This window comes from Nycticebus coucang, chromosome 24 (genome assembly GCF_027406575.1).
Source record: "Nycticebus coucang isolate mNycCou1 chromosome 24, mNycCou1.pri, whole genome shotgun sequence".
Lineage (NCBI taxonomy): Eukaryota > Metazoa > Chordata > Mammalia > Primates > Lorisidae > Nycticebus > Nycticebus coucang.
In genome coordinates, this window is record NC_069803.1 from 32,414,580 (window position 1) to 32,426,834 (window position 12,255).

At 45.1% G+C, this 12,255-nt stretch overlaps 1 protein-coding gene and 1 pseudogene across 2 annotated transcripts in view; one reads left to right on the top strand and one right to left on the bottom strand.

Moving 5' to 3' along the window:
* The window catches only part of GINS1 (GINS complex subunit 1), a 32,342-nt gene extending 24,493 nt beyond the window's left edge, over window positions 1-7,849 (bottom strand). Inside the window, exons 1-2 of one of the 2 annotated variants that reach the window (XM_053578774.1) lie at window positions 7,674-7,849; window positions 632-696 (exon numbers count right to left, since the gene is read on the bottom strand). In XM_053578774.1, coding sequence (XP_053434749.1) covers window positions 632-696; window positions 7,674-7,748 — 140 coding nt within the window. In that variant the 5' untranslated portion in view covers window positions 7,749-7,849. Of the gene's footprint in view, window positions 1-631; window positions 697-5,957; window positions 6,778-7,673 lie in introns of those variants that run through there. The other variant, XM_053578775.1, reaches the window with a different exon arrangement.
* LOC128576642 (uncharacterized) lies at window positions 2,096-2,170 on the top strand (annotated as a pseudogene).
* Window positions 7,850-12,255: the final 4,406 nt, after the last annotated feature.

Here is a 12,255-nt window from a genome sequence, read left to right on the forward strand (position 1 = left end):
TCATTCCACCTGTAAAGACTTCCCTGTTACATAGCACAACAGTTGGAAATGATCCTATCATTCTGTGTACCCTACAGATCTTATCACATTCTCTTGATTTCTACATCCAAATAACTGATTAAAACACTGTAGCTAACAAGGCCAAAGAGGAGACTGCATGTCACAAAGAAAGACTTCTCTAGGCTGAGGTCTGAATAACTCAACTTTGACCCAGCACCTGGTTCCCTTTTGTGTTCTACTCCTCACCAAGTCACAGGATCCCATGGCCTTTGTCACGCAGCCCAGATTCTGCACTGTGCCAACTACCATGCTCAGCTATAAACCATTGTCACTTTAGAGCCCTCTTTGGACCTACAACGTTGCCTTCTGCAGCACTGGTCCTCAGTAAACTCTACTTGGGCCAGATCATTTCTTAGGTCTATCTTAACTCATTTCAACTCATTATCAGTCAAACAACAAATGTTCACTAGGCACAGATCAGCACAAACCCTTCTACTCTGTGCTTCTATAGTATGACCAGGCACACAGCAAATTAAGAGAAAAAAATCACATCCAAAACCTAATGCAAGGTTATCTGATTTCAACATTTTACTTTTAAATTGTTTTAAAATATCAATCTTATCAAACTTACACATCAGACTGATTTTGTTCGTATAAAGCTTTCATCTCCTCCAGAACTTGTCTGAGTCCATCCTCCTAGAACATACAAACTGATATTGGTACGTATTTATTAATTTCCCCCACCAATTCTGTGGCAATATCTATCCATATTATGCTGTATTTATCTTTGATTTATATACCTTATCGAAAAGCAATAGTCCTTTCCCACCCTACCAGTATGTTCATAGTAACAGCTCCTGGCAAAATGTGCAGAAACTAGAGCCCTTGTACACTGCTGGTAGGAATGTAAAATGTGGAAAAAACCTGATGCTCCTCAAAAAGCTGAACACAGAATTACCATATGATGCAGCAATTCCTCTCCTAAGGTGTATACTCAAGACAACTGAAAACATACAAAAACCTATACACAAATGTTTTTAGCAGCATTATTCACAATAGTTAAAACGTGGAAACAACCCAAACGTCCATCAACTAAGAGATAAACCAAATGTGGTATATCCATTCAATGGAACATTATTCAACCATAAAAAAGGATGAAGTGCTAACACATGCTACAAGGACAGACCTTGAAAACATTACGCTAAATGAAAGGAAACAGAAAGGGACAACTATTGTACGATTCCACTTATCTGAAATGTGCAGCACAGGCAAATTCATAGAGACACGAGGTTACCAGGAGTTGCAAAGAGGGGGCACTGGGGAGTTCGTTATTGCTTAATGACCGAGTATTTGTTTGGGGGGAATGAAAAAGTTTTGGAAATGAATAGTTGTGATGGTTATACAACAATGTGAATGTAATTAATGCCACTGAAGTATATATGGTTAAAATGGTTAGTGTGGTGATGGTTAATGTGGTAATGTATAATGGTTTATAACTCTGTATATTTTGCCACAGTAAAAAAAATAAATAAATAAGAAGGCTGGAAGCAGTGGCTCATGCCTATAATCTCAGAACTTCTGGAGGCCAAGGCAGGAGGATCATTTGAAGCTAGGCGTTTGAGACCAGCCCAAGTGGCACAGCAAGACTATATCTCTATAAAAAATTAAAAACTTAGGGGTGGCACCTGTGGCTCAAGGAGTAGGGCGCTGACCCATGTACTGGGGGTGGCAGGTTCAAGCCTGGCCCCAGCCAAAAACAAAAAAATTTTTTAAAAATTAAAAAATTAGCAAGGCATGGTAGTATGTGCCTGTAGTCTCAGCTGCTTGGGAGGCTAAGGCAGGATTGTTCTGTCCATGTATCTGAGGTTGCAGTGAGCTATGACCATGCCACTGTACTACAGCCTGGGCAAAGAGTTTGAGATCCTGTCTCAAAAAACAGAACAGTGGGCGGCGCCTGTGGCTCAGCGGGTAGGGCGCTGGTCCCATATGCCGGAGGTGGTGGGTTCAAACCCAGTCCCGGCCAAAAATAAATAAATAAATAAATAAAAATAAAAAAAAATAAAAAAAAAAAAAACAGAACAGTGCTCGCTTCAGCAGCACAGTACACAGAAGATTAGCATGGCCCCTGCACAAGGATGACGCGCAAATTGGTGAAGTATTCCATATTTTAAAAACAAAACAGGAAATAAAGCACAACAGAAAGGAATGAACTACTGACAATATACACAACAATAAGGACAAACTCAGAAACATTACACTGAGCTGACAGACATGAGTATATCCATGATTCCATCTGGCCCTCCACAGAAAAAGGAGGGCACACTGAATCCAGCAATGTGTAAAGAAGATGAATACAACCTGTAGTCTGAGAAAACCAATTTGTGGTTGTGTAAGGTTATAGGTGAGAGGTGGGTGGCCACAAAGTGGGACAAGGGCACCCCTGGGCAACAGAAATCTTCATCAGGATGCTGGTTATAAAGATATTATTTGTCTGCTTCGGCGCCCGTAGCGTAGTGGTTACAGCGCCAGCCATATACACCCCACATAAACAGAGGCTAGTGGGTTCAAACCCAGCCTGGGCCAGCTAAAACAATAATTGCAACCAAAAAAAAAAAAAAAATAGCCAGGCATTGTGGCAGGCACCTGTAGTCCCAGCTACTTGGGAGGCTCAGACAAGAACATCACTTAAGGGTGGTGCCTGTGGCTCAAAGGGGTAGGGTGCCGGCCCCATATGCTGGAGGTGGCGGGTTCAAACCCAGCCCCAGCCAAAAAAGGCAAAAAACAAAATTGCTTAAGCCCAAGGGTTTGAGGTTGCTATGAGCTGTGATGCCACAGCACTCTATCAAGGGTGACATAGTCAGACTGTCTCAAAAAATAAATAAATATACATTTGTCAAAATCCAAAAACCCATTAAAATGTATATTTTGTTGTATATAAATTATACCTCAATAAAATTAATGAAAAATCAATAGCCTACAGAAGCAATAAGACATAACAAAAATACATAAACATTTATTACTTACTGAAAAACAGTATTAAAAGCTTAATGCCAAGAAAAAAGGAATAGCGTTTTGGGTTTGTACTTTAGAGAAAGTCAAAAGTCTGCTATCCACATTTTGGGGCAAATCTTCCCTTGGAAAGATAAAACATTAGAATTCTGATATCTTTAAATGTCGCACAATAGATCTATCAACAACTAAAGAGAAGGGATCCCATCTACTTTTCCCAATTTATTTTTAGGGCCCAAATACATGTATTAGCAAAAATGCTTTGGTATACTACCGGCAAATTACAAGATCAACTACTTGGCACTGCTCAAAAGAGAATTCCTGATGAAAAAGCATGAGTCCTATCTTCCCTTCCATCACCTCATTAAAAAAATATCATGAGGGCGGCGCTCAGTCGGTAAGGCGCAGGCCCCATATACCGAGGGTGGCGGGTTCGAACCTGGCCCCGGCCAAACTGCAACCAAAAAATAGCCGGGCGTTGTGGCGGGCGCCTGTAGTCCCAGCTACTCAGGAGGCTGAGGCAAGAGAATCGCTTAAGCCCAGGAGTTGGAGGTTGCTGTGAGCTGTGTGAGGCCACAGCACTCTACCAAGGACCATAAAGTGAGACTCTGTCTCTACAAAAAAAAAAAAAATATATCATGAGGTTGGGCATGGTGCCTCACACCTACAATCCTAGAAGTCTGGAAGGCCAAGGTAGAATTGCTTGCGCTGAGGAGTTTGAAAACAGCATGAGCAAGAGTGAGACTCCATCTTTACCAAAAATAGAAAAACCAGCCAGGCCAGGCATTGTGGTGTGCACCTGTAGTCCCAGCTACTCTTTTTTTTTTTTTTTTGTAGAGACAGAGTCTCACTTTACCGCCCTCGGTAGAGTGCCGTGGCATCACACTGCTCACAGCAACCTCCAGCTCTTGGGCTTACATGATTCTCTTGCCTCAGCCTCCCGAGTAGCTGGGACTACAGGCGCCCGCCACAACGCCCGGCTATTTTTTTTGTTGCAGTTTGGCTGGGGCTGGGTTTGAACCCACCACCCTCGGTATATGGGGCTGGCGCCCTACTCACTGAACCACAGGCACCGCCCAGTCCCAGGTACTCTTAAGTCAGGAGGATCCCTTGAGCCCAGTAGTTTGAGGTTGCAGTGAGCTATAACACCACTGCACTCTACCCAGGACAAAGAGCAAGACTCTGTCTCAAAGAAAGATCTGATTTATTAATTACAATTCAGTTAACTATTTATTTTATCAGCAAATATTATTCTAAGGAATAGCTGAAACTCTTGTGCAATTAACATCTGTAGGTATATAAAAGCCACAAAATAATTTTGTAAAATATAAAATACACATTTTTGCCTAAAGTGGGAATTATCTTTATTCTGTGCCCCTACCTCAGGGTATAAGCTCCTAAGAGCCCAAAGTAAGTGTCTTAAAAATGTACTTTTTAATTAAAAAAATGGCCAGCTCTGCATGTAGAAAGGGGATAATCAATTTTCAACTTGGTGAACCCAGCATCTAACCATGTATGATTTTGAAAGCAACAAGACAGAGCCCCTGTTCTAAACATACTGGCTATCACCCGCCTGGAAAAATTATTCTTGAATAATTCTGGGCTTCTCAGATCCACCCTCCCTGCTCAGCTGAGTGAGAGTCCCTCCTGTGCAGGCTGAGTCTTTCAGGCTGGTAGGTCTATCAGTGAAAGGCATTAATGAGACAAAGACCTAGAAGAGAGAGGGATTTCACAATTTCTAAGACCTACCCCAACTCACCAAAAGTGGTAAACCAGCACTTTTCTTAAAATTTGAGTGAAAAAGAGAGCTAGACCAAGAGTCAGAGCCCAGTTCCACATCCAGCTCAGCCAGTACCTGTTTGGACAAGTCTCTTGCCTTTGGGTTTGTGCCCTCATAGGTCTATGCCTCTAAAGTTCTTAGCTCTCCAACCCCTGCATGGAGCCGCATTTTAGAGCTCAAATACCTACATTCCAGCATCTCTACTGAGCTTCACACTGTTGTCATCTAACTTTTTATTTATTTATTTTTTGAGACAGAGTCCTGCTATGTCGCCCTCAGTAGAGTGCTGGGGCGTCACAGCTCACAGCAACCTCAAACTCTTGGGTTTAAGGGATTCTCTTGCCTCAGCCTCCCAAGTAGCTGGGAATACAGGTGCCCACCACAATGCCCAGCAATTTTTTGGTTTTAGTTGTCATTGTTGTTTGGCAGGCCCAGACTGGGTTCAAACCTGCCAACCCCAGTGTATGCGGCTGGCGCCCTAGCCATTGAGCTACAGGTACTGATCTGTCTTCTAACTTTTTTTTTTTTTTTTGTAGTTTTTGGCCGGGGCTGGGTTTGAACCCGCCACCTCCGGCATCTGGGGCCAACGCCCTACCCCTTTAAGCCACAGGCGCCGCCCCTCCATCTTCTAACTTTTTTTTTTTTGTAGAGACAGAGTCTCACTGTACCGCCCTCGGGTAGAGTGCCGTGGCGTCACACGGCTCACAGCAACCTCTAACTCGGGCTTACGCGATTCTCCTGCCTCAGCCTCCCGAGTAGCTGGGACTACAGGCGCCCGCCACAACGCCCGGCTATTTTTTTGTTGCAGTTTGGCCGGGGCTGGGTTTGAACCCACCACCCTCGGTATATGGGGCCAGCGCCCTACTCGCTGAGCCACAGGCACCGCCCCATCTTCTAACTTTTAAAAAGAGGTAGCTGTTTTGAAGTTTAAAGAATAGATTAGAATCCAGAAAACCTGTGTTCAAGTTGCGCCTCTGTCTCCAATATGCTGTAGATTCGAACAAGTTCCTTAACTTGACTCAAATTTCTCTTGGCTCAGTCTCACTTGTAAAATAACCTGACAGACTAGATATGCTTTTATGTTTAAAACAAAACTCATCACCTTCCCTAAATGCTCTTCCTCTTGAATTCTGATGTTTACTCAGTTACCTGAGAATCCTCCAGTTACCTGAGAATGCTCCAGGGACCCTGATCCATCCTTCTCATTCATTATTCACCCATCTCCTGTCTGAAAAGTTTCAAGTCCTGTTTGTCTCATGTCTGTAAAACCCAGAAACTGATCTCAGTGCCACCAACCTGATGCAGTTTGGATCACACACCTCTCATGTGGTCTCCCACCCCCAATCTTTCCTGTCTTCAATCCATTCCCTATATTGCTTATTAATATATCCAGTTATCTTTAAAACACAAAAATTATCCTCCCCTATGTAAAACACAAAACGTAAAATCTTCTACCAGCTTCCAAAATCCTTTACAAGTAAATGTCAAACTCTTCTAGGCTATCAGCCACTTTTTTATAATTTCCCTGAAGATCCTGTTGGTAACCCTTTCCAAGGTGACCATGTGACTTTGAGCTGCAGCATCCCTTGAATGGGATGTCTCAAAGTGGTGACTTCATCCTTAAAGAAGAGAAGGCTCAAACGTACCCTCTTCGACCTCAGCTCACATGGCCTTTCCTCTTTGTGTCTACATCTTGTTGGTGTGACTTAGCACATTCATTGTTTCCTGTTTTGTGCTCCTCTCCCAGCAGAATGTGACCCAGCATCCACACAGTGGCTGCTCTATTAGAGAGGTAGTGAAATAAAGATTTAGTGCAGGCTTTGGAGCCAGAGTGCCAAATTCTAGCTTTACTTCGTCAAGATACTTACATTTCCCCATGCCTACATGTATAGAGCTGGAAAAAATTCAAAGGGTTATTATGATGAAGACAAGAGATAACCTAGGTCAATTGTAACAGCAGCAGCAACAACAACAGTAGTAGAAATAACACTAACAGTTAACACTGCCTCAGCCTTCACTGCACGTCAGGCTTTTTTTTTTTTTGTGGTTTTTGGCCAGGGCTGGGTTTGAACCCGCCAACCACCTCCGGCATATGGGACCGGCGCCCTACTCCTTGAGCCACAGGCGCCACCCGCATGTCAGGCTTTGTTCAGAGACCCTAACACACACCCACCTACTCTGCCCTCACCACTCCGAGAGGTGGCCGCTACGATCATATTTCTCCTCCCCATTTCTGGTTGAGAAAACTAAGGGCACAGAAACCCTGAGTAACTGCTTCAAAGGCCCGCTGCAGAGCCAGAATCCCAGTGTGGTTCCAGAGGCCGGGCCTTTAATCGCCACACTTCGCTGCCTGGTGAGCGATACATGCTAAATTTTCAGGTAACCAGTAAATGTTCAGCTGAACATAGGAACAAGGGTATTCACGGAAGGAATTCGCCAAATCACTAGGTGATGGAACCATGGATTTTTTTTTTTGTTTTTTTTTTTTTTGTAGAGACAGTCTTACTTTATCACCCTTGGTGGAGTGCCGTGGCATCACACAGCTCACAGCAACCTCCAACTCCTGGCCTTAGGCGGGATTCTCTTGCCTCAGCCTCCCGAGTAGCCGGGACTACAGGCGCCCGCCGCAACGCCCGGCTATTTGTTGTTGCACTTTGGCCGGGGCGGGTTTGAACCCACCACCCTCGGTATATGGGGCCGGCGTTCTACTCACTGAGCCACAGGCGCCGCCCCCTACCCACGCACGGATGCTTCCTCCCCCCCTATATTTTGTTTGCCACGTTCCAAAATTTTAGTTTCCGACCTCGGAGAAGAGAAAACCGAGAAGGTTAACCCTCCAGGGAAGGCTCCCTCCCGCCGCAGCCGTCTACCCCGCGCCCCTCACATTGAAGGCCGGCAGCTGCCCTTCGGGGGCGCGGTGCAGCTCGCGGACCAACTCTGTTGCCTTTTCGCAGAACATGGCAGAGGCGTTCCGCTCCCGCGGCTTCTCAACTGCCAGCTCTCAAGCCCAAACGACCACCGAGCTCCCGGTTCCAGGCCCAGCAGCTGCGGCCCTCTCCTCCGCTCCACGCTTTGGCGCCAAACAGTTCTAGCCAATAGGAATGCACTTCCGGAATACGGAGTACGACTGCCGAGGAGAGACATTTCACTCCGCTGCGTAGCTTGGGCTACAAAGGAGGCGGCTGCTGGGAACAATCCCGAGGGAGGACCCGGTCGCTGGGGAGAGTGACCCCGCACAGATGCTGGCCAGGCTCGGGCTGAGTGCACGCCCCACAGCTTCCTTTATTTCTTCTCTTTTTGGTTCATTCATTTTCATTTTGGTTCAAGGGGGCGCTTTGCGTTCTTATCCTCAAAAAAAAAAAAAAAAAAAAAAGGGAAGGTCCAGAGACTTAATGTGCTTCAACGTTATGACGCAGCGTTTCGTTTTAGTTTTGCAGCGTGGGTTGTTGCTTGATATTAATGCGAAACCATCTTTTATTTGCTCTGCAACACATATTTCATTTAATTTACAATCACCCTACAGGTGGTTATTAAGATCCAGTATAGATAAGGAAATAGAAGCTAGATAACTTGCCCAACGTCTCACAGTTTTAAGTGATTAGACGCTGTACTTAAGCTTTCCAACTCCGCGGTACCAACCCTTTGATTTTCAAGCAGTCGTTTAAAAATATTTGTAGTATTTGTTCTAGGTTAACATGAATTCACTAGGCATTTCCTTGCCTAGAATTAAGGGAAATGTCCTACCCATGTAGAATCAAAGATGTGAATCATTGCTAAAGAAACAATTTATTTGGCTGTTTTTTAAAGCAATGTCAATTTCTTTTTTTTGTTGTTTTCTGGGTTTTTGTTTGTTTGTTTGAGGCAGTCTTACTTTATTGCCTTGGCTAGAGTGCCTTGGCCTCATATCTCACAGAAACCTCAAATTCCTAGGTTCAAGCCATCTCCTCCCTCAACCTCCTGAGTAGATGGGACTACAGGCGCCCACCATACAGTCAGCTAGTTTTTCTATTTGTAGTAGAAACAGGGGTCTTGCTCTTGAAACACTGAGCTCAAGGGATCCACCCACCTCCACTTCCCAGAATGCTGGCATTACAGGTGTGAGCCCCCAAGCCAGCCTAAAAAGCAAAATTAATTTCTAAAAATCAATATTGGATTTATTCCAGCTAACCTTAGAAACTATGTTGCTCTTTTACAAGGATACAGTAGAGGCTGGGGAGGCAGTAATACACAATTTTTATACTGGACCATGCTGCAGGATCATGGTTCAAAGACCAGTATCCACAACCCTCCTCAGCTATAAACCTTTTATTTTCAACCTAGATGCAAAGTCTTTTAATAACCCTGAGAGTCACTTCCTTACCTATAAAATGGGGACAGTAGCACCACCTCTGAGGAGTTGTGATGATTCATTTTTTTTTTAAATATTTGTGAAGTGTCATCTATGAGTCAGGTATTGGTCCAGAGACAATGAAATAGAGCAGATAAAGTCATTTGTCTCAGAGTCTTATGTTCCAGGGTAGGAAAACAGCAACACACAGATAAAGCAATGATAAATATATTGGTTATGAGCATTCAGAAGAATAAAGCAAGGAAGGTGAACAGAGTGAATGAGATAGTCTGAGAGTTTTGAGTTCAAGTGTTCAGAGAAGGCACAGACCTAAAGTTAGGAGGAAATAAGCCATATAGTTATGTACTTTAGGGAGGGACAAGAATTCCAGGCAACAGGAATCAAAGTGGGAAGCTGGCCTGGCACCGTCGCTCACACCTGTAATCCTAGCACTCTGGGAGGCCAAGACCAGTTCCATTCTAGCCTAAGCAAGAGTGAGACCCCTGTCTCTACTATAAATAGAAAAACTAGCCAGGCATGGTGGTTCATGCCTGTAGTCCCAGCTGCTCATGAGGCTGAGGCCAGAGGATCACTTGAGCCCAAGAGTTTGAGGTTCAGGATAGATTTTGATAGATTGGTGATAAAGATGCTATAGCTTAAGACAGAAAAATCAAGGATGATGCCAGGATTTTGGCCTGAGGAACTGTAAGTAAAGAGTTGTCATTCCCCAAGAGGAGACGGTTATGGATGGAGTTGGAGGTAAGGGAAGAGTTGGGAACTCAGCTTTGAACAGAATCAATTTAGGTGCCTGTTAGAAATCAGAGTACAGATGAATAGACCATTAGGTAGAGGAGCCTTGGGCTCAAGAAGAGATATGGACTAGAGACACAAACGTGGGCACCCACATTATGCAGGAGTGGTATACACAGGCTCTGTAACCAAGAGTTGAGGACCGTGTGTGCAGAGTCTAGTGCCAGCAAGAAAGAGTCAATATCTCTTACAGATTTCTTTTTCTCTAGCCCTCCTTTCCTTGCTTTTTTGTTTTTCTGTTGAAGAATATTTTGTGGCTGGGTGCGGTGACTCACACCTGCAGTATTAGCACTCTGGGAGGCCAAGGCAGGTGGATTGCTTAAGCTCAGGAGTTGCAAACCAGTCTGAGCAAGAGTGAGACTCTGCCTTTACTAAAAGTAGAAAAGTTAGCGGGGCATCATGTTCATTCGGCGCCTGTAGTCCCAGCTACTCAGGAGGCTGAGGCAAAAGGATAGTTTGACCCCAGGAGTTTGAGGTTGCAGTGAGTGGACACTCTAGTCTGGGGCAACAGTGAGAAAGGTCTCAAAAAAAAAAAAAAAAAAAGAGGATTTTGGATAGGGTCAAACTGTTTTTTACATTTTATTTTCTGCATTCCCAATCTCCTATATGCTAAATGTATATGAACATATAAAATATGAATGCAGGGCGGCACCTGTGGCTCAGTTGGTAAGGCGCCAGCCCCATATACCGAGGGTGGCGGGTTCAAACCCGGCCCCGGCTGAACTGCAACCAAAAAATAGTTGGGCGTTGTGGCGGGCGCCTGTAGTCCCAGCTACTCGGGAGGCTGAGGCAAGAGATTCGCCTAAGCCCAGGAGTTGGAGGTTGCTGTGAGCTGTGTGAGGCCACGGCACTCTACCGAGGGCCATAAAGTGAGACTCTGTCTCTACAAAAAAAAAAAAAAAAAATATGAATGCAGCTTGTGATACTTAGTAACATGGTCAAAGAAATTCTTTTGTAATTTCAAACTATCATTACAAAACTAATATAAGGTGCCATGGAATTTTTCTTTTTCTTTTTTTTTTTTTGATACAGAGCCTCAAGCTGTTGCCCTAGGTAGAGTGCCGTGGCATCACAGCTGACAGCAACCTCCAACACCTGGCCTTAAGCTATTCTCTTGCCTCAGCCTCTTGAGTAGCTGTGACTACAGGTGCCCACCACAACGCCAGCTATTTTTTGGTTTCAGTTGTCGTTGTTTGGCAGGCTGGGGCTGGATTTGAACCCACCAGCTCTGGTATACGCGGCTGGCGCCTTAGCCTCTTGAGCTACAGGGGCCGAGCCTCCACGGATTTTCTTTTTCTTTTTTTTTTTAAAGGCCATTTGTTTTTTGTTTTTTTTTTGGCCGGGGCTGGGTTTGAACCACCTTCGGCAAATGGGACCGGCGCCCTACCCCTTTGAGCCACAGGCGCCGCCCCGCCACGGAATTTCTAATGGCATGTCCAATTGATCTTATCAGTTGCTAATAGTTTTCAAACTGACGTAAATGTTGAAATTGCAAAAGCTGCTTTAGAATAAGTAAGCAGATATATCTTTTGGTGGTAGGTCATCCGTAAAATTAATGCTATATTAAATAAAGCCAAAACTATACAACTAAATTGGCGAAACTGCTCTTTTTTAAGGATCGGTTGAAAGTGTTTAATTTAGGTTTCACACGTAGAAATATATGTTTGAAATGGAATTTTACCCATTAGCTAATTCTAATTATTTTATAAAAACTAAAATCTAATACAGGTTTTTAAAAACCGTTTCCACAGTTCACTTTAAAAAAATTGAATACCTACACATTTGTTTTAAATTAGACGTTAGACACCTTAAATTATTTTTTACAAGTACAGTCCTCATTGGAAAATTCATAAACCATTCCCCAGGAATGGTTTGGAAAGGCCCGCAAGTCGTGACCTCGCGTGGGAGAGTGGGCTGCCTTCTTCATTCTGTTCCTATGAACCCTCGTGAGGCTGCCCAGCCCTGGTCTGCAGTGTTGGGAGAGCCAGGAACCCCGGCTGGGAGCGGTTCTCGCTCGCGGGGAGCCTCCTTTGTGGCCCTTTTGGCCAATGCGGTGGGACGCGACGGATGCGAGTGCTCACGACACCGAGCGCCGGGCGCAGGAAGCCGCCAGCCCCGGGACGGCCCGCAGACCGCGAACAGCCTGCCCAGCAGCCCAGCTTCCCCCGCCCTCCTCCGGGAAGGTTACGGTCCGCGCCTGCGCGCCGAGGGAGCTCCCCGCAGAGCAGGAGGGAGGCGGCGGGAGCGTGGCCTGCGGGAGGTGTCGGGGGCGGGCCTGGCGGGAGCCCAGCGCTGATTGGTCGGGCACGGCCTACCCACCCCCGCGCTG